This window comes from Calonectris borealis, chromosome 1 (assembly GCF_964195595.1).
Source record: "Calonectris borealis chromosome 1, bCalBor7.hap1.2, whole genome shotgun sequence".
NCBI classification, from domain to species: domain Eukaryota; kingdom Metazoa; phylum Chordata; class Aves; order Procellariiformes; family Procellariidae; genus Calonectris; species Calonectris borealis.
Window position 1 is genome coordinate 32,700,088 of NC_134312.1, and position 22,526 is coordinate 32,722,613.

Consider the following 22,526-nt stretch of genomic DNA (forward strand, 5'->3'; position numbering starts at 1 on the left):
CACAGTGACATCTGTACCTAGAGTGCACACTTGCCATTTTCACAGAAAAAAAGCCAGTTACATCCTGGATTTGCTGAGCAGAATTTTCGCATAGTGTTCCCACCTTTGCTCCTAGTCTTGCTTTTACAGACTCCAAAGAGCAGCCTTTTATGCTTGGAGGAGATAAAGGAGAAGGGAATGCAGCCGGGGAGGGCAGAGCCTGCAACCTTTATAACAGCATCAGCAAATGGAGGATAAAGATTAAAAAAAATAGCCTGTTATCAAACCTGTTTGACATTTATTCACCTTCAAGTGCTTGACTTTACCAACTTAAATTATTTTTGATGTGGGGCCTTTTTAGAATTTTATTTTGGAGGAGAGAGAGTTAACATATACATATACCTAAGCGTGAAAGGAAGGACAGAAATGTGTTCTGGAAATAATGTAATTGTCAGCTGTGATCTCCAACATTAGTTTTTCTTTGTCTGATGCAATAAAGATTCTTTCCAAATGTATAAAACAATTGCAGCTGATTAGGTTATAAGATAAGAAACACTTAATGTTTGGATAGTTGTTTTGCATCTGGATGTGTTTGATGAGAATTTGTTGGCCTCTGTGAAATAAGTTGGTCTCACTGCATTCCTAAATGGCATATCTTCAATTCATAATTATCTTAATTAAATAATTGATGATGTCAGCAGAGAAGGCAGAGAAGTTAGTTTTTCAGGAACATAGTTTAAATTACTTTTTTTCTCAGACAGCAGGAATGAAGCAGGAGTCGGTGAAGGAAGGCCAGCACTTCTGTTATCCATCCTGCTCTGGTTTTGTGGATGCATATAAAACTTGATTTTGCAGGGCTCACTATTTAGCCTTCGCATTTTGAAGGCGGAAGGTGTGATGTAAATTCATCTTCAGTTTGCCTACTAATTAAAAAGTGATTCATTTCAAACTCTGTTTTTCAGAGGAAGGAAACAAAGGTTATGGACCCGTTTTTGAGGAGCAACCCATTGACACTATCTACCCAGAAGAATCTTCAGATGGACAAGTTTCAATGAACTGCAGGGCTCGAGCAATTCCTTTTCCTACTTACAGGTAATGTCTCTTGTTTTGATTTCCAGGTCTTATGTGTTTTACTTAGTGAGTGTTTCAAGTTGTGGTATTAAATGATACATTAAATGATACAAAGTCTTCAAGGCAGGAAAAAATGGGGGGTTTTGCAATTTTTGAGTAAGAATCAACCTTGATTCAATCTGCCAAATGTCTAGACAGTGTTGAAAATAGTACATTCCTGTTGTGTTAAAAGTTCTCAGCTTTTGAAAGGAATACTGATCCAGGTGCAAAACAAAAAAAAAAAAGTGACTTTTAAGAAATTATTAAGAAGCTGTCTTTCTAGCTGAGGTTAAGGATGACGGAGGTTCAAGTCCTTGTTCTTCTTGATTCAGAACAGCTTTTTTATCCTATTTTACTCTGAAAGAAGAAGGACTGGCTGTTTAACTGGGTATTCTACATCCTATGTTGCTTTTGTGTCCACCATATTGTGGAGAGATGTACATGAATGTATCAGGTATGCTACTGAAGACATGAAAAACTTTTTTCTGGGAAAATGTTTCAATTAGTTTTAGTAGAGATTCATGCGTGACCCCTTTCACAATAAATACGTTGTTATTAGCAGAGCAATTCTGTTTCGTTGTGGGAACTTGGGGCAGCTGTATGGGTTTATTGGCTATTATCTACTCATTATGTACAGAGGAATGTACTTAAGATTGTCGTTATTAAAACCATGACTAATTTACAACCTAGACATGGGCAGAAAACTACTGTCATCCTACTAAGGGCAGACACAATTTCTTGACAGCAAAAGAGATCCATTTCATTAAATTATCCTATGATCCTGTGATCTGCCCCCGATACTCACTTATGTGTCTTCCTAAACTCTGGCTTCTAAGACAGTAAAAGCAGCTGAGTTTGCTGGCCAGTCTTTTAAATCTGTTACAATATTGTGGTCAACTATGGTATTCTTCCATCAAAACAGCTTAGCTAGTCTTCATTGCCTTTTTTTTAAATATGCTTACAGGTTGTCCATATATACAGAACCACCTGTGACTGAAGGATTTGAGGGGAAACTAGAATACCCCTTTGAATATGATCCCTGGCTCTAGTATCTTTATGAGTTTTTCTACATGGCATTTTGCTGTTGCACTTGTTTGCTCTCTCCATGCTTGGAAAGGACTGGAAATGGAGAGATCAAATACACTTGATTCAGTACCCTTCTGATACACTTACCCATCACTTCCAGTCTGTCCAGAGATTTCCCCACCCTGTCTACAAGACTATGTAAACATACCATCTATAGAGTGATTACAGGCTCTACATAAATTTTAGCATTGTTCTTTATCTGTCATGGGCTCTGCAAAATCTGAACTAGAAAAGTCACTCTGGAGGAATTGCCTCACACCACCAGAGCTCTTCTGTCTAGGAACAGATCTGACAATCCTTGCTGGTAGCTCATGTGATGATAATTGCAATACAGGATAAGGCCACTTTCCTTATTTCCTGACATCATTATTTTAGTCTACCTGAATATACTGTCTTCATTTCTTAACCTTCCAACAGTTCATGAGTCAAAATTCTCATGTTTCAGAGGTAGATAAGTCCTTCCTGCCACTTTTGTTCTTTCTGACCATTCAGCCTATTAGTCTTCTTTTAGAAATTCTTTATTTTCACTGTTTGTTAAGCATTCATCCACTTTTCCTTCTGTATTTGATGGTCCTTCACCCTTGCTAGAGTTAAAATACTCATTTGAGTTTCTGGGAATCTATTTTTTAACCCGGTCATTGCTGGAGCCTTCAGCACTGCTATGAAAAGCAACATACTTTCATGGGGACAAGATATGAGTCCTTTAGTCCCCAGTCCTGTCTGCAAGTCATGGATCTCAGATTACTGCGCTCCCAAAATGACCTTTTATGCAAATACACATTGGTGATTGCCAGTGACCTTTTCTGTAGCCCTCCTATCATCTTTAGAGATTTCATAGGTCTATTGTGGTTCTAGCATTTTCCTTCTGTAGGCTTCCTTCAGATATAACCTCTTGGCTTGTTACTAACTCATCTGTAGATATCTTTATATGTATATTCCTGCAGTTTTACATCTCAACTGGAAGAAACTCAGACCAGCCTTGGAAAAAGAGAAGAGAGATAGATAACTATACATTTTACTAACACACTTTCCCAAGCTGCTAGGCAGTTTATAGGAAAAAAATACAAAGATTTGTTCCCAGCTCTGAAGAGAAACAACTTCTTTTAAATTTAGTACGTCCGATTGGGTGTCATAAGGCATCTTACTCTGCATTTTCATGTATGAGAAACACTATGCATGTGAGAAGTCCAGCTGAACCTGGTGAGAACTGCTCATGTAAATGAAGTTACTCACAAACAGCTTTTGTGGAATGGAGGAGCTGCCATTTAAGAGGCAAGGTTTGAGCAAGCAGATTGCATGATTGCTTGATGTGCACTCACTTGAATATCTTTGCAAAGGTTAATTTTTTATACTGCAGAGTAACCCTGTTTTACAAATGAATATAAATAATACTGTGCTTAGAGAAAAAATCGATGATATATCATAGAAATATGATTGTGTTTTGATTTTTAAATTAATAAATTCAGAAGAAAACAATTTTAATATGTTTTTTTAATTTTTACTCCTCAGTTACACATTTTGTGCAATCTTTTCCTAATCTCTTTCATTGCAGCATATGCTGTCCTCATGACAGTTATTCCTAGGTATTTCTGAACAGGGGATTTATTATTTGTAATACAGACATGTAGTATATCTCACAGGACTGAAATGATACCTCTAAAATCCTGTAGAACCTAAATGCTATTTACTGCATCCTGAAAATCCTGCCATTTCAGTATTTATTTTTAATTTATTTTTTGTTAATACCACTTTTATTATTGTTTCTTTCTATGACAATTGTAATTTCAGCTTCCAAATGAGTATTCTGTATATTTCGGTACATTTTCAATAAGGAAGGAGCACATAGGGTATGCGCTCTCACTTTCAAACACTAATGCCTATCTTTACCTTGTGACAAAAAATGATTTATACTGAAAGAATTTTATAATCTTGAAATGTATTTAAGCTGCATCTTTCCTATTTGTGCTCAGGAAACGTGCAGTTCCTTTCAAAGAAGGTTATGGGCTCCCCCTTGTGGACACAGTAGTAGATAGAAATATAGCGATACATCATGAATATTGGTTCCCACTCCTTGTTCTGTAACTTTGTTGAAATCAGTAGAAGCCAGTAAGGGCCAGACCTGGTCCACCGAGTTCCGCTCGTAGTCCCTGAAGTGAACGTTACAGTGACTCAGTGAACTGGCTGCAGGGTTTTACAGTAATTAGGTGAAAGTGTCCAGCAATTTTTTAAATCTAGTAAGTAGATCTTAAATCAGGCGTGCCACTGTTTTTGCACAGACCTCACTGGCTCATTGGGCTTTACAAAACATTTTCATCCCCTACAGCAAGTTTGCAGAAAGCTTTTAAAAATTTCGTTAGTCTGTACTTTAAAGATGCAGAGGGAGTATTTTTGTAGCCAGTTTGGCCTTAGATAACTAGTTGGGGATATGTTTATAATCCCAGTGCTTGGTCACTAGCTAGCTCACTCATGGCCAGCTCAAGCATCCTTCGCTGCATGGCCAGCAATCGGGTTTTAACCCATGTCACATCTCTGAGAAGGCTGAGGCAGGCTGAGACTGTTATGTTTGAAAGACCCGTGGAGTTCAAATCTTCTTCTCTTGCTGAAGAAAAACTTAAAACATATATAGAAGTATATTAATAACATCCTGTACAGTTTATCAGAACTTATGAGTTATTTTTGAATCATATTTCTTACCAGGTTTGGTTTTTTGGGCCAAATCTTACATCTGGCTTTTCTTTTTTAATAGGTGGAAACTCAACAACTGGGATATTGATTTAACAAAGGATCGCTACAGTATGGTGGGAGGCAGACTTGTTATCAATAATCCAGAGAAGTCAAGGGATGCTGGAAAATATGTCTGTGTAGTGTCGAATATCTTTGGAACTGTCAGAAGCAGTGAAGCCACTCTGAGTTTTGGATGTAAGCCGATGTTTACGTCAAAACGTAGAAACGTTACGGTTAGCTTGAAATGCCCAGTGTTTTACAGTATCTTCTGCAGTGTCTTCTGCTAACATGTGCTGTAGTCTATTACTGTGTAAAAACAATCTTAAGTGCCTTAGTCTGCAGAGATCAACACAAAATAAGTTTTGTAAGCATTTTATATTCTTAGCATTCAGCTGACATGACAACCTTCTCAGTGAATTATTATTAAATTATTGATTGAAGAGAGTCATGGAGCCAGATCTTGAGAAAATAATGTCCAGACTCTTTTTAAATCATGGTAGGACCTAAGGGGAAATAGTCACAGAAGAAAAACACAAGTGGGGGCAAATGTTGATGAGGCGCTGCTGCCGTCCAAACACAACTGGGATGCCTTTAGGAGGAAGGCACGGCACTCGCTAGTAAAGTGTGCTCCCTGATTCCCAGGCTACGATGAAGACCCTGCTGGGGGACGTTTCTGTCAGCTTCTGACAGTCATGCACTAGTGTTGTGAATGCATGTGTATGCACAGACCTGCACTTGTTGACAAATACATACATTGTAAAGAACTGATGTACTATATGAAGGGTAATGTAAAATTTTACCAACTGACAGCAGAGTTTGGGATTTTTGTTTTATTTTGCCTTAAGATGCTTTTTTCCCTGGATATATTTTTTCATCAGAGGACAAAAAAAAAGAATCCACAAAAAAAGGAATCCACTCTTATCTGGTGACTATTCACAAAGTCCTGTGTGCCCTTTAATCCTGACATTAAGTGCTTGGTGCCCCTCTTGTCTTTCAGCAGCCTTTCAGCAGAATTCACTCCTAACTGTATAAGATCAGAGATGAAGTGAAAAGTTCTGTTTTCTGCTAGTGATTATAATACTGTGGGACCACGTATCTCAAGAAAACTTAAGAGGCTGTAAAGAGCTGATGGATTGCGTAATAGTTGATCTAGTCTTAGTCTGTATTTTACCCAGCGTAATTTCTAGCATGAATAGAAGGCCAGGATGTTATTTCCTTCTAATGGAGAGGACATCAAAATTCAGTTTACAGGACATTTATTTATACCTAAAGCAGGAATCAGTGGTGCCAGTCCTGAACAACCAGTAGGATAAAAGCTATGACAATAACTGTAGCTACTTGAAATGGAACCAATACACATAATAGATGAAAAAAGTAGAATCAAAACAGTCTGAGGCATATTTTCTGCCTACCAGCTCACAGATTGCATGAGCTGAACGTTGATAATTAGTGTACTGGACAATTATACTGAACAGAACCCTAATATGTAAAATTTAATTATATAAATGAATATAGGGTAAAGAGCGAGGAATAGAAGTGAAAAGATAGCTGGAAACTGATAAATACTTGCTAAAAAAATGCTACTGTCATTCTTCTTTACACTGTTGTGTTTGCTCCCTCTCCTTTTTATGATCACCTATAAAAAACATTTCCTTCCACAATCACTGTTTCTAAAAAATCAGATATAGAGTTGCTAAAATTAATATAGAAAATGTCTGATCTTTAGCGTGTGCATAAACTGATTGAAAAATGGCAACAACAACTGTTTAGAAGAGTTCAAAAAAATCTTGACCAGCTGTACATGAGCAAGACCTTTTATTTTTGTCTTACTGTCACATTTGCTGAAATTATGAAACAAAAGCAACACTGTCTCATAAACTTCAGGTCAATTAATCCGTCTGAGAACACGGTCTTTAGTAGAACTGGATCTTTTTAGATCCAGTGTTTTAAAACCCATTAAAATCTTTTTTAGCTGTTACACACATATTCCTGAGGGAAGGAATTTTATCCTGCAGGAATATTTAGCGGCTTTTTGGTGTGTGCTGAGCAAAATCAGAAGCTGATATATTGTTCTATTTGCTGGGAAGCAGTGTCAGAACAGTAAAACACAGCAATTTCATAGCAGACAAGAACGACAAGGAAGAGAAATTTCCATACTCACTAGATATTAACTGAATGCTTGTAGGAATGCAGTGATTATGCTAATTCTTTCATTCTAGCTAAAAATGAATATCTTCCAATTAAGAGTTCATAGAATCATGCTTATTATAATTATTGAGTAATGACCAAGCAGTGCTTATGCAAAGAAAACATCAAGACCCAATCAGAGTACAGAGCATTTGATAAGTGGGAAGAAGGTATACAACTACATCTCAATAATTGTATGACTTCCCTGCACCTGGCATAGACCATTCTATTTCATGAATGTACTAACATAATGTTTTACATATACAAATTACCTGTCCTATCCCATGTCTTTAAATTTGTGGTGACTGTCCTAGAGTTTCAAAGATTATTCAAGAACACTAAAAATGTCTAGACTTAAAATGTAAATTGGAAATAGCTAAAATAACTTAAAAGCAATGATAAGGTTCTTTTTCACCAAACCCTACACTGCCCATATGCAAAGCAGTATCAATTTAACAACAGATTTGTTCCAATGATTGTAATTTTTAATTTTTTTATATTTCTGTAACAGATTTTAAACACTAATCTGTTCCAATGAAGGCAGAAATGAATAATAGTGGCAAGTTTAAACGATGATCAAAAGGTCTGCAACAAAGGAAACAGATGTTTTCAGGAGAGATCAGTCAGTATTTTGAAGATAGAAAGTAGTTGTGTAGTTATGTCCATGATGACAAATGGAATGGGCATGTGTTCAAACTACTGCAGATATTATATGAATAGAGGTATTCCAAACTATGTGAAGAGCTTCCTTGGCTTCAGTTACAAAACCTGTCTGGTCAAATAGCTAATTCTTACTAAGTCAGTCTGGTATACTTAATTTCTTTTTTATCAGAGAATAATATTCCACATATATTGGGAGCTAGTTGCGGAGAACTGAATACATTCATTGCACTAAGGCACAGGCTAAAATTATATTAAATAATCATCAGAAGTCCTCAGAATGGCCCATTACAATGACTACCATATACTATCTAATAAAAAGATCCAGTCAGTCACTGGAAAGATCTATAGTATCTTCTGGTCTGCAAGAAAGATGAGTATTTCAGAAGCTGGGAGAGGTGTCTTTCCCTAGACTCTGGCGTAGCCCTCCTAGAGGTTTTTTCCCATGCATTTGACAAAGCGTAATGACATTTTCTTCCTAGATTCTTGTAGTCATTCAGGTCTGACAACTGTGGTTGGCCTTGGAGGAATCCTTTACCTCTACCACGTTTAGTAAATGTAGCGGTTGTTACAAAGTTAAGGAATTAATTATTTTTAGATAATGCAGAGTGTCTACTGGATCTACCTAACTACACATTGCATTTTACAGCAGTGAATAGTCTCTGTTTTCTACTTGATTTCTTTTCGTATGTAGCTCTGTCCTGATTTTTTCTTTACTGTTTCTGGCTGTCTGCTCTTGAACTTAAGTTTTAGGTAAATCTCAGAGCCAGCCTTGGGAATTTAGTAGAACTGGGTAGCTGCCTGCCATTGAAGTAATCTGAATGAAGTTAGCTTAGGTAGTTTCTATGGTAGAATATTGCATTCAGAGGCTGTGCACTTGGCTATTACTGATGCACTGTTTACACCACAATAACATTTAGAGCAGAACTCCCGTCAGGGTCTCTATAATCTCACTGTGCTTGGTGACATGGAGAAGCTTCACAAGAGACGTTCCCTGCCTCAAGGTGTTTATAGTTTAATTTCAGACTGGATACACAAAATGAGATTGAAAAGAATAAACAAAATGCAATTATTGACCTAGTTGAAGTTACTCATGTGACTGTTGCCTTATCACTGCAGATACCATTACTGTTCTCCCACAGTCTATGGGATGATATGTAGCTCCATGAAGGACTTATTTCTTTATCCTTTTACAACAGTTTCTTTACCCTGCTTCAGGGGAGTTGGTTTAAAGAGAGTCAGCTAAGGTTTCTCCTGGGATCTGAGCCACTTCTGTCCCAAACCTCTGGCACAAAAGATATGTCTGAGCTAACTGCTTACCAGTCCTTGGCTTCTGGAGTTGTCAGGGAGGACAGCCAGGTCATTTCAGAGAAGCCACTTTAAGTTACAGTAAAGAATTAAACTTGCATTTTGGAGAAGCCAGTTGAAAAATAAAAATCATTTTTCTTTCTCTTCCTGGGATTCTTTCTTCAAATGTAGCTCACGTGGCTACTCTTAGGGATACAATCTGCACCATATTTTTTTTTTTTTGGCGTTTGTGATTATGATGGCTAAAATACTGTAAAAAAATTAATTGCACTTGATAATGACAAAGTTAAAACGAACAAAACTGGCATTATGGGTCCACAGGTATCTATCTATCTGCCATATATTGTTGTATTTCTATATTAATCTCTACAGGGCTAAAAACAATAATAAAAAAAATACTGTAGTGAAAAAAAAAACAGTTTTCCTCCCCCGGCTTTTTTTAAACTAGATCTGGATCCCTTTCCACCTGAGGAACGCTACGAGGTTAAAGTGCGAGAAGGTGTTGGAGCAGTGCTTCTTTGTGAGCCCCCTTACCACTACCCAGGTAATTCAGCTCCAAATGCTTCATTTTCAACTGCTTAAGAGTAGAAGACAAATCAATATTTATTTTTAAAAGTTTCCTTTAAGTTTACTTAAACAGTAATTTTTATGCAGCTTGAGAATCACTGTTTAGGTTAGGTTTCCATTTTGTATATATGCTTGTAGTTGAGCGTATGTAAAGGATATTGTTGAATTTGCAAATAGGTTTTGATAGTATAAATAAAATTACTCAGACTAATCTGGATAATAAAGGGGAGACTTGGCCCACCATTCAAAAGACCTGAGTACATGTCACTGTGTCATCCCAGACTTTCTGCTGGCCTTGGACAGCGCTCAGCTTCATTCCACCTAATGAAGTCACCTCAACAGAAATGATCGTGGCTTCTGTTAAAATTATGGAACAGCAGTAGGCACCCCCAGAGGGTCAGAGATGAGGTGATTTATGCTCTGGAAGTGCCTTTTTTCTCATCATTAGCTACTGAAGAGCTCTGCAGGGATTATGCCTGTAACCTCAAGCATCTGCAGTTCCATCATGGGGGGTGAATTTGGCTGTTAGCATCTTTTACCTTGTAAAATGGGATAACATTTTAGTTTTCATATTCTGTGGCTAAGTATTGGAAGGAACTGAATATTTCTAGTTAAAATATTCTCAGGTTTTGTCTAAATCACAAGAGTGTGGAGGGCTTCCCAGCTTCTCAGTTGTGTGAGGTCAAAACCTAGCTGCCCATCTCCTTCCACCCCACTCCAGTTCCTGTGGGAAGGCTGTGCCAAAGGGGAGCCGTGCGCACTGTAGCTGGGTCCCCTGTAATCTGTTCTCATGGCAACAGTACCCCGATGTTCAGTGTAGACAGGTTATTAGCTGGCTACTGAGACATGTATATTCTATCTCACATAGCTGCCTCTCCCGAAGAAAAGATCTACAAGCTAGAAATCAGAGTGAAGTAATTTATATGTAGACAGTATTCCATGGCTTAAGTAGCTGATAGTATTGGTTTTTAATATTGACTAGAAAATATTTTCCTCCAGATGATCTCAGTTATCGCTGGCTTCTAAATGAGTTCCCGGTATTCATTGCTTTGGACAAACGACGATTTGTGTCACAGACAAACGGCAACCTCTACATTGCAAATGTAGAAGCATCAGATAAGGGCAATTATTCGTGTTTTGTGTCCAGCCCTTCAATAACAAAGAGTGTATTCAGTAAATTTATTCCACTTATTCCACAGTCCGATCGTAAGTATTTCTTGGAAATACTATGTACATGCAGTGTCCTAACTGTTTGTATTTTAATTTTGCTCATTCACAACTACTTTGAACTCCCTGAGGAGAATTCTATGGCAAGTTATAATGACTACTGCACAATGTTATTTAGTTTTTCAGATACAGAGGCCCAAATCACTCCCATCCACAGTGAAAACTCTGTGAAGGAAATCTCCCTGGATTCATTCACAAATTTCATATCATCGAGAATAGAGTTGTCATCCCCAGAGTCCCCGTCTCTCTTACGTGATAAGCCCCTGTACTCATCCCAAAATCTTTACTATGTTTTCTGGTCTTGGCATTGGTTCAAAGGGCTATGACTGTAAAGCAGAAACTTTATGTAAAAGTTGATAAAACAGATTCAGGAATTAATTTTTTTTTGCAGGAAATCCCCCATGAAAATGGAAAATCTTTTTCCTCTCTTGAAATTTCCTGTCCAAGAGTGGCCTAAGGGCTTTGTGTTTCATGGCCAATCCCCCAAGACACCTATGTGGCTTTATGTCACTGGATTATTCTCTGCCATTTCTTCATGAAAGCTGCATGTTTTTCAAATGGTAACCAAGTTCCCTTTTGCCACTTCAGACTGTCAGTCTCTTGAATCTCATAAACTGATTGTCAGGATTTCAGTGCCCCTTTTATCTTTTAAATTTCCCATATTACATTGAAATACTGTAGGGTAATTTGGGTAATTACAAATCAGTGATCTTTGTCCAAATTTTCTGTGGCCAATATTCACACTGAGATCTTCATCTAGAAGACCTGCAAGAGGAGTCCTACAGGGATCACCAGTAGGTAGATTTGATTACATTTGCATCCCTGTGCCCTCATTAAGCTGTAGGTTTTCTGGCTTTAGCTCCTTATACCCTTACTAAGATAATATTAAGCTTAAATTCACAATAATTCAAAATATTCCATCCAGTAAAAGAATCTGTGGAAAACAGATTCTTTTGTTTACCCACATGCACAGTACATCATCACACTTCAAATGCAAGTAAATGAGTTTATGTTAAAGCATTGTGCTGTAAAAAATGTTAGGCATTACCGTCCAGAGAAAGATAAGTAGTTGCTGAGTAAAACAATTCTGCCTTACTATTAAAAGTTCAGTACTAAGCCAGACTTCATGGATGGCCAGGCTATTTATTCACTGTAAAGAAGAATTTTGTCTGGAATTTTAAGAGCAGTTTTCTTGAACTGTGGAAGTTTTAACAGCTGTATTTGTTTCTGCCGTGCCTTTTCTGAGAATCTCTTTTTTCATGTTAGGTGCAAAAGTATATCCTGCTGATATCAAGGTGAAGTTCAAGGACACATATGCTCTCCTGGGGCAAAATGTGACGCTGGAGTGTTTTGCTCTTGGGAAGTAAGTGTGTTTTAAAGTTATTGTAGAGCACTGTTTGCTTTCATATTCCAGGGAATGAAAATACATGTTTCATCATCAAACACTTTTTTGTAGTCTGCAATGTAACAGCCAGTTCTTGAACATGCTGATTTGTACTTTACTGTATCTTTTCAAGTCCGGTTCCTGAACTCCGATGGAGTAAATACCTTGAACCCATGCCAGCCACTGCTGAGATAAGCATGTCTGGTGCAGTTCTTAAGATCTTCAATATTCAGTATGAAGATGAAGGACTTTATGAGTGTGAAGCTGAAAACTATAAAGGAAAAGATAAACATCAAGCAAGAGTTTATGTACAAGGTAGGTAGAACAATTTTATTCTTCATGATCTATGTTGCTTTTACTTATGTTGTAAGTTATCTGTGTTCTCACGCTTGATGTCAGTGCTGACTCATTGCATCATCCTGACACACTGCTGTTCAAGTTAATAGAGCAAAATGAAAACTCATGCACTGAATGCCAGGCATAACATTTATGTATTAATTGAACAACTACTCAATTTGTCTGGTTATAGTAGCTGTATATACACCTTGACAGCAATGTCTGTTAGTATTAATATAATTATGCATAATGGAAATTAAATACATTTAGAGTACTTGAAGTGAAAAAACAGCCAGGAAGAAGAAGAGACTATTAGTTTTGTTATGCTTTCCTGTTTCCTGATTTCATTTCTCTTTTCTAACTGTCTTAGCTCTCTTATTAGCTACAGTCAATTCTTTATTCCTTCTGCCTCTGTCGGTTCCCCTCATGCATTTGGTTAAATGAGGGAACCAAAAAATTGTATCATATTGCTCATAGTGGAATCATCCCAAGTAACCTGACTCCTTGACTGAGACTTATGCCACAAAACTGTGACATGAAGAGATCCTACGTAACATCTGAATTACTTTCAGAAGATTTGTCTCCTTTCATTGACCGTACAGAACATTTCCTGAGTTAAGATCCTCAGTTAAGTGCTTGAACTTCAGTGGGATAAATTCAAAATCGGTGTGGGAATGTTGTTACTGGTTGTTATAGGTAAAGCTAATAAATAGAATTGTTTGTTTAGTAAAAGCTGAGACATTTTCTCAGTATTAACTTCTTAAATATCTTCTCTGGACCAAGAGAATATTTTTCTTGGAGACCCATTCAGTACGTAGATGATTTTGCACAATTTCGTGTAATTTCGCTATCATTTTTATGGTGTTACTGAGTAATTTCCACAGGTCAGTGTAAGCAGAAACATCTTATATCTTCGGACATTCATGAAGTACTATTTCAATTCCATATTTTCTTTTCGTAAAAAATAGTTTGAAGTTATTTTGAGTCTATGTGGTAAGACAAAAACGTCTTCATTCTTTATTGTGCTGGTGCATTGCTGAGTTATCATCATTACTTTGTGTGGCCTCTGAAGTATCATGGAAGAAGCAGCAGGATTAATAGTTTGTAATGCTAATTAAGTATGTATCTGCATCACGTTTTTTATTCTTCAGCCTCTCCTGAGTGGGTAGAACATATCAATGACACAGAGAAGGATATAGGCAGTGACCTATACTGGCCTTGTGTAGCTACAGGCAAGCCTATTCCAACAATTAGATGGTTGAAGAATGGTGCCTCGGTAAGTATATTGCCATAGTTAACGCAGGATTGATTGGTTAGCTGATGGAAACGATTTTTTGAAGCATGCATTATTAAAAGGTTGAAAGAAAATTAATTATAATGATACAAATATTTGATGATCCACTTGCATTAGGGATTAAAATCTATTTTTTAAAGTTTTATCTCAATCTTCTCTTCAGTTTTGAAATGCATTTCGTCACGCTATTTAATATTCAGCTCTGAGCTATGAACTTGCCTTTTTACCACATGTTTGGGAGGTGGATATCCCTTTTTCTGTAGGCCTTTATAAGTAAATGCTATGTTCTTCTCCCTGGATAAAAAATGTCTATCAGCTTCTCTCTAAAAATAATCCTTTTTACCACATTAAACATGAATGTGTCTAAAAATGGAGTCAGTAGAGACAAGAGGAGAAAGAATAATTTTTAGATGATCAGTGGTGTTCCTATATCATGTACTTTTTCATATTTTTTCCAGCCACAGAATATTGAAAAATTCCATTATTTTAGGTGATGTGAAGTTTAAATGAGTACCATTTGATAATTTAAGTTTATTGCACTGGATATTTTGTTTGAACGAAGTAGATTTTCTGTCCAGGCATTTCAACAACGTATTTAATATCCATTGCTTATACTGTGTGAGGAGCCATTAAAGAACAAAGAGAATAGAAGAGGGCACAATGTAACGCTGCATCAGTTGAGCTGTGGTGACACTGATCTTGGCAAACAAACAAAAAAGACAATGAGGCAGCATTGTTTTGGCTGTGTATCTTAAGAAAAATGTGGGAGGTTGGAGGGAGAACAGAGAGATCACCATCTGCCATATGGAGATGGCTTAAACCAGAAAAAACAATACTGTTTTCTAGCTTCTGTAGTTATTACAAACAAGTAATTTAGCAAGTGAATTGTCAGTCACCACTGAACTTGGCTTTCACTGACAAAATCTGCGTACTGGATTGCAGAAAGCGGTGTGAATTCTCCAGTGAATACCAGAAGATAATGCTGTGCTTTAATATTATGAGATGATTTCCAAATGGAAAATGGCAAAAATATTTAAATTGCCTTGAGAATATAGCTTGTTTCTAAATCAGATAATTTTCAATTAGGTATTTCACTTAGTACAAAACAAAGATTTCTTGCAGAAAATTTAATTCAAATGTTTTTCAGTAAAATAGTACAGGAAATATGATTCCTTTATTCTTTTTTCAGATAAATAGTATTCTTTTAATCTTCCACTATTCCATGCACTCCAGTTGACTCATATACAAAGTTGAGTTTTTCAGCTTCATTTTCATACGAAAACAGAATTTATTAACATGATCTTTCAAAAACCGATTGACGTCTGTTTATAATTTACAAAATATCTCACCACTCTGTGCATATTTATACACAGTTTTTTAGAAATAGGTCAAGTACTTCATTTTGATTTACTAAATTTTCTTTTTATATTAAAACAAAGTAATGAAAAAATCATTTATACTACCTCCCAGAGGAATCTTCTGAAAAACTACCTCATTGGGACTTGTTTTGGCCTTTCATTGTTGTAAAACAATGTACATACAATATAACATACTGAACACTGAGCATGGCGAAACAAAGCTTATGTGCATAAGCTGAATTTAATTTCCTGTTTCTTATTTCTGTATCAGTAGTGTTTGCATTGGTATGGTAACAGTGGACTGAAGAATAGATGTGTGTAGTGCCACTCAGCTATGAATTTTCCAGAAAAATATCAACACTGAATCTTTCTTTAAAAAAAGAAGCTGAACACATTGTCACAAAGACTGAAATGTAACATGGATAATAAAATCTCATCAGTGCCTGAATGTTGTGTGAGGGACTTTCTTCTGAACACTGTCACTAAAAAAAAAATGAAAAAATGTGGATGGATGTGAAGTCTTCAGCATATGTAGTGTATATGAATATCTTGTTGTTTTATTGATTCTGTGTTTTAGTTCCGGAAAGGTGAACTAAGAATGCAAAGTCTGAGCTTTGACGATGCCGGCATGTACCAATGTATAGCAGAAAACACGCATGGAATTATTTATGCAAATGCTGAACTGAAGATTGTGGGTCAGTGGGATTATTTGCTCTATTTACTATTTCAGATTTGAGTAAGATAGCTGTTGTATTTGCAAGCTGTGAAGATAAAGCTAAGAACCCTCACTGAATAGGTGAGGTGGGGTTTATTTGAGCTCCCTAGTTGGGTTTTGGCAATGACTTGAGGAATCAAGTTACTAATTTATGGGGAATGTTTGCTGTATTATTTCTGATGTTTGCTTGCTGCTGTTACCCCTCAGAGGAACTGGTAGTGCAGAAATTATATGAAGCATGAAGAGTTGCTGACTACCCTCTCAAGCTTGCAAAACTGGCTGAGAAGTGTTTTTTTTTTAGCTCACCTATGCTCACTCCTCTGTGGGGCAGAATCTGCTTATTTAGAAACCATGTTGCCAGTCACCACGTCTTTGAAGCTTTTCCTCTTCACTCTCCCCTTTGCTTTTGCCTTCTACAACCCTTTCAGACCAGCTGCAATGTTTGTGTGCACTATAGCTGTCCCATTGGGTGACTGGATATAGATATTAATCCTTTGTGTTTTCTTAAGGAGCACCCTGTTGAAAGTTTGCCTTTCAGTTCCAGAGTGCTCAGGCCTAAAACAACTCCTGACATTTTTACTGATGTCGTTAGAGCAGGCGTACTGGCTGTATGACATGGCTTTCCTAGGACATTTCCCTAGTTAGGGGAACCAGTTGCCTAGTTCCTAAGCAGTAGTTATCATGGGTTCTTTCCATCTCACACTTGCCTTCAGACTTTCCCCAGAGCTAAACTATTCTTGACTTCCCCAACCCATTGGGGAAGTCCTTCACTATTCTTCCATTACTATGTACTCACTACCAGCCTGGATTACCCAGAAATGAGTGCTTTTTGCATGCACATTTTCAAAATTCAGTGTTGGTAAGATCTGGATGTTTATCAGAGTTTTTCTCTGTACTGCTGTAATTAACTAATAGCCCTATTTCCTCAAGCTGTGCACACACTTGCTGGCATGATTAACAATGATGGTATGCCGAGGTGCAAAATAATTAAAAGAATTTTTTCTTTTATTTGGTTACAAATAAAGAGGAAATTAGTAAGCAGAGGTCTGACCTCAGATACATAAGTGTGGTGCTTGCTACAGTCATGTCTCATTACTCTTATACATCTGAGAGTGCACCTAAGGCCACCTTGTAGAAAACTACAAAGAGGAAGAAAGGCACAACCTTAAAGTGACTAGAGGGGGCTTAAAACCACTGAAAAGTAAACCTAACTCTTATTTGAAAGTATGATTGAGTGAGCAACTTTTTACAGAAGTTGGACTCTAAGAATCTAAATTTTCTTAGGATTGATCAAAAGGCCTTTGAAAGGGAAGAACTTGCTATTGATTTCCAGAGACTTTGATCTTGTTAGATTAAAATTAGATGGAGATTCAGAAATCAACAGAAATAAACCTCTGGTGTAACACAGCATAGAACTACATAATGATTTTTTCTGTTTCTTTTAGGTCACCATCTACTTCTCACCACATCTCTGTATCATTAATATTTTTCTCACTGGTCTGAATAATGGACACTTGTATACAATTCAATAGTTCTGTCATTTACCTTCATGTTGCAAACAAATTGTATTCTGCAGAAAAAACATTAACAGCAGTACTTTTGTTAATTTTTGCTTTCAGCTTCACCTCCTACTTTTGAACTGAACCCTATGAAGAAGAAAATCCTAGCAGCTAAAGGGGGCCGTGTAATCATTGAATGCAAGCCTAAAGCTGCTCCTAAGCCAAAATTCTCGTGGAGCAAAGGAACAGAATTGCTTGTAAATGGGAGCCGGTTAGTATTGACTGTTAGTGGACACTGTGAATCATAAAAATTCTGCCTTATGTTTCTATTTATCCTGTAGGCTAGTTCTCACTTTTGCAGATTTTAGGGGCAGGAGAATGTGTAATTTCAGGAAAATGATATGCCAAAATGTTACTAGCAGTGTGGCTCCAAATAGCTAGCAGGGTATCCAACTTTAACCAGTCTGTTTGGTGCTGTTCACATTTCAGAATTGAATTGAATCACAAAACTCTTAGAAAGATATTTGAATGACTACAAACGAATAAAAGGACACTCTCTTGCTCCAGCAATGTGAGGCATCTAATCGTGCCACAGTTTATTTAAATGATTTTTACTATAGGAGTATTTATAAATGCAGTAGTTAGATGTGAGCTTCCAACAGATGTTTGTGGTTTGTCCTTTCACTTACTACAATTCTACTGAAAGTATTGCTTTCTAATATAAAAACCTAATTTCTCCTGATGTATTTTTTGCACTTTCAACAGTATACGTATCTGGGATGACGGGAGCCTGGAAATTATCAATATCACAAAGCTGGATGAAGGTCGCTACACCTGTTTTGCAGAAAATAACCGAGGAAAAGCTAATAGCACTGGTGTTCTAGAAATGACAGGTAAACCTCTAAATTGCATTAGTTTGTTTCAGGTAGAATCCCTTAATTCAAAATCACTAATTTTTGTTCCAGCATTGCACTACTTTTGCAAGCCATTTTATATCTTTTCTTTCTAATTTAATTGCTCATTAAACAATGAATTGATGCTTTTAAAGCATATTGCTTAGTAGAAATCAGGTATGTTTGCACAGTTCTGAGACCGTATCTCAATTTTCAGGGTTGATTTTTCCATAAGAGATTATTGAATCTGACAAATTTTAATGCATTCATTCAATTTGGTAACTTAGCGCTCAGGCTAAGGTATAGTTCTGGGGCCATGACTCAAACAGAGAAATGGGACTCGTACTGACCTTCCTTAGTTTTTCTTTTCTTTTCTTTTTGGTAGGATAAGCAAGTTTGAGAGAGCATTGCAATTAAAGAAACATGCATTAAATTTGTGAGATAGGGGCATATAGCCATATGATTGCACTACTAAATTCCCTTCCTTTATGGGTATTAGTATTTACTGATTGAGTACTGATATCCTTAATTTTTTTTTTAAATCTGATGTCAAATAAATAAATAGCTGTAGAATACAGACAGGAAAGATGACGTTCATGAACAGCTATGTCTATCAAGTATTACTGATAGTAGAAGAGTCATTTGTCAAATACATTTTTTAATGTCTGTTCCAGAAATCATGCTGGATGTGACATCTCAATTCCACAATATTGATGAACTAATGTAAGAATTAATCTGTATCATCAGATCATATGAAAGCATTTTTCTGGCTGATTTATACCAAATTTATGGTACCAAATGAATTGTAAGACTTTATTTTGATTAATCAGATTTGTTTAATGTTTGCAGTTACTTTTTATCATCTTCTGCAGTTTTATATGTCTTAATATTACCCTCAGGCATTTCATTATTTTGAAAGGTTATGTAAATAAATATCCAGCCCCTTAATGTTATATCATACCTTCTAAAATCAGGAAGAACATTTGCATACTGAATTTGCACAGTGAAACACTTAAACCATATGTTTATAAACCTTATAAACTAGGTATAAAGAATTTTAAAATTTTGGAGAATTCTGCCTGATTCATCTAAAAAGGAAAACCAAAAGACTAAGACATCTCCCTTGCATCACAGCGGAAGCAGAAGGGTCAGATGACATATTTCAAAATTACTTTCACATTGTGGACAATGATGAGGGTTGATGAAGAATGCTTTGAAAATGGTATTCCCAAGCACATTGTGTGGCCCATAAAACTTCTCAGACATTGCATATGACTACAGGAAATTAAAAAGTTAAATCTGAAGCTGACAGGCACTGCAAAGTCTGATGGTTTTTCCCACATGCTGTTTGTTCACTGCCACTGGACCACTCACTCTTTCAGCAACTTCTTAGTCTGGTAGAGTACTTTATGTAAACATTTAGAAAATCACTGATGGTAGAACCAAATGCTGAACGTACAGGCACAGTGCTAGAATGGAACAGGTATCCTAAGCATGTGTCTGTAACTAGGACTTTAGAGATCAGATGTTAACAGGTTGCTCAAATGCACTATGAGATACTCCATTCTGCAAAAGCCAGTAGTTGTGCCATTCTCAGTCTCAGTATTAAGCAGGTTTTAGATTATTAGGGTAGGATCTGGGGGAAGGTTTCTCTCCAAGGTAGATGGACAAGAAATGTTGGCTTTATTGAGGAATTTTTGCTGTTCTGTGTGTGGTGGGATGTAGTGTGCTCCTTGGAGCATGCTCAAACCTAAGTCTTAACTAGTAGCAATACCTCTTTTCTTATGGCTATGTCTTCCAGGTTTTGGTACCCTACTCCCACTCTCATATTGGTGGGAACGATATTATATGTCATGGCATGAGGGAGATATTCTGTGGCTTTTTGTTTTATGATAATATTTGAAAGAAAAGGAACAGGTCTCAGCTATCCAGTGAGTCCCTTCCAGAACAGTGTTGCTGATTTGCCATATAAGTTTGATGCATGTACCAAGATCTCTAGCAAGTGTCATGAGATCTCTGCCTTTTTTTGTTTCTGTAATAATAAGAGGCATTGCTGGGGGTTATACAGCTTTCTTCCTTTTGTTGTATTATTTTCTCTTCCTTTCCACATGTAGCTATTTGCATAATTTGTTATGCATCCCTTATATTGTTTCTCAGTAGATAAATTAAGATCTCAGTCCCTGCAATGCTCTAATGGAAATCTGAGTCAGCCTGACAACTGAATAGAACTTTCCATTCATTAAAGAGACAGGTTTTAAAACATAAGAAATATTATAATTAAAACAAGAAATGCAACACAAGTCACATAAGATTCATCATCTGTCTTCTTTCTACCTGAGATATAGTGAATGAATAAAAATAGCTTTACATAGTCAGTAATGCGATTCAGAGACTGAAACATAGCCATTTTCAAAGGACAGCTAAATAGAAGTTAGGCATTTCAGTTGTAAAAGTTTTCCTTTGTTCTCTTTAATTTGGCCCTTTGAAATGTAGCTGCATGAATAACATGTAAACTAGAGTTTGAGGGAGCGGTTTAATGTATAATCAAACAGTTATGGAGCTAAGCTTACATTTGGATAAACATTTATTTATTGGAATTTTCCATGTTTGCTGTTAACTTCACAGAAGCTACAAGGATTACTTTAGCTCCGTTGAATGTTGATGTCACCGTTGGAGAGAATGCTACCATGCAATGCATTGCATCCCATGATCCCACATTAGACCTGACATTTATTTGGTCTCTAAATGGCTTTGTAATAGATTTTGAGAAAGAGCACGAACATTATGAAAGGAATGTTATGGTAAGATGCTATAGATCCTTATTTAATAAGTGAAAGCCTAGTTTTCTTTATTGTGAATAACTGTCTTTTCTGTTTTACTTTTTCTAGTCTGTTGGTTCAGGTCTAGAAAAATGCAGTAGGCTTAGAACATAAAACACAATTACAATTTAGACACCTTACAGACATGTGGACACTTGCAGGTAGATATCTGAAGTCAGATATCTAAATTGACTTAAGTATTTTGGTACCTCAGTTAAATCCCACTCTGATTAATAGTGAACATAGCTGGTAAGTAGGTAGCCTGATCATAAACAGAGTGCAAATTATTTCCAAAAAGTGTGCATATGCGTTCACTTTTACTTACCCATGTTTTTCTCATCAACATTTCTGGAGTTTGGCACAAGACTGGGCCAGATGGTGGGTAGGAGTCAAACAGTCTGTAAACACTGTAAAGCAAGAAGAGTTTGTGTGAAGGCTAAACAAGTTAATACAAAGACACTCATTTTGGCACATATAAAGAGGAATCATAGATCTTTCATGTTTGCATGTATGGTTATCTTTTTACAGTCTTCTATCAGGCTTATTCAAAATTAATACCTCGAGTAGAAATCCCTTCTGGTTATGTCTAATCACATGCTAATTTACCTAATATTCAACAACAACCTCAGAGTGGTTGCCCACATGGGTATATATTTATTCTGTTGTTCTGGGTTTAAACAATACAAAAATCCTCAAATTTATATATCTTTTTTTGTGCTGCCAAGAGGAGCTGCAGATGTGGAGAGAAAAGGTTGCTAATGGTGCCTGTAGTGTCCGGGAACACCAGGGGCCATGTTCAGTTTCAGCTCCATGTTCAAAATGATGTACCATATAACAGTGCCTCCTGCAGAGTCTTTCTCCTAGGCTGGCAATATTATTTGATTTTCCATGGACCAAGAGATTCTTTTTCTCTCTTTCTTTTTCAACGTCTGTTTATCTATCTCCACGTGAGAAGATGTTTCAAGCATAACTACTCTAGTCTGATTTGGAACAAACCAGTCCTTTGAGGAGTCAGAGTTGCCTCAGCCTGCTCGTTTGCTGCGTTGTAAACATCCCTAGGAAGTCACTGCTCTCTTTCAGTGAGAGAACAAGTCCTTGTCCAACAAGCCAGTAGAAGTATGCTAAGATCAGCTGAAAAACCTTGAAACCCAAAGACAAAGCCCTTTCTGCAATTAACCTCCCGAAAGGCTGTGTCCAAACTTAGTGGTAGGGTACTAAGCAGTTCGCAGTATATTTTGTGTTGCCTCAGGAATTACAAAATCTGTTGATCTACACTAGTACACTAGCGTCATTCAAAACATTTCCTGCATGTGGCTATTAAGCTACACTTTTGATAGGTTTATATTTACACTTTGGTACTACTCAGTGCATAGGAGTACC

General features: G+C 36.8%; 1 protein-coding gene across 1 annotated transcript in view; it reads left to right on the forward strand.

The window, feature by feature from the left end:
• The window catches only part of CNTN1 (contactin 1), a 268,296-nt gene that overhangs the window by 183,300 nt on the left and 62,470 nt on the right, over positions 1 to 22,526 (forward strand). Inside the window, exons 4-14 of the mRNA XM_075147813.1 lie at positions 942 to 1,071; positions 4,922 to 5,094; positions 9,503 to 9,598; positions 10,621 to 10,827; positions 12,115 to 12,211; positions 12,366 to 12,547; positions 13,720 to 13,844; positions 15,798 to 15,915; positions 17,555 to 17,705; positions 18,200 to 18,327; positions 20,953 to 21,128. Coding sequence (XP_075003914.1) covers positions 942 to 1,071; positions 4,922 to 5,094; positions 9,503 to 9,598; positions 10,621 to 10,827; positions 12,115 to 12,211; positions 12,366 to 12,547; positions 13,720 to 13,844; positions 15,798 to 15,915; positions 17,555 to 17,705; positions 18,200 to 18,327; positions 20,953 to 21,128 — 1,583 coding nt within the window. The remainder of the gene's footprint in view (positions 1 to 941; positions 1,072 to 4,921; positions 5,095 to 9,502; positions 9,599 to 10,620; positions 10,828 to 12,114; positions 12,212 to 12,365; positions 12,548 to 13,719; positions 13,845 to 15,797; positions 15,916 to 17,554; positions 17,706 to 18,199; positions 18,328 to 20,952; positions 21,129 to 22,526) is intronic.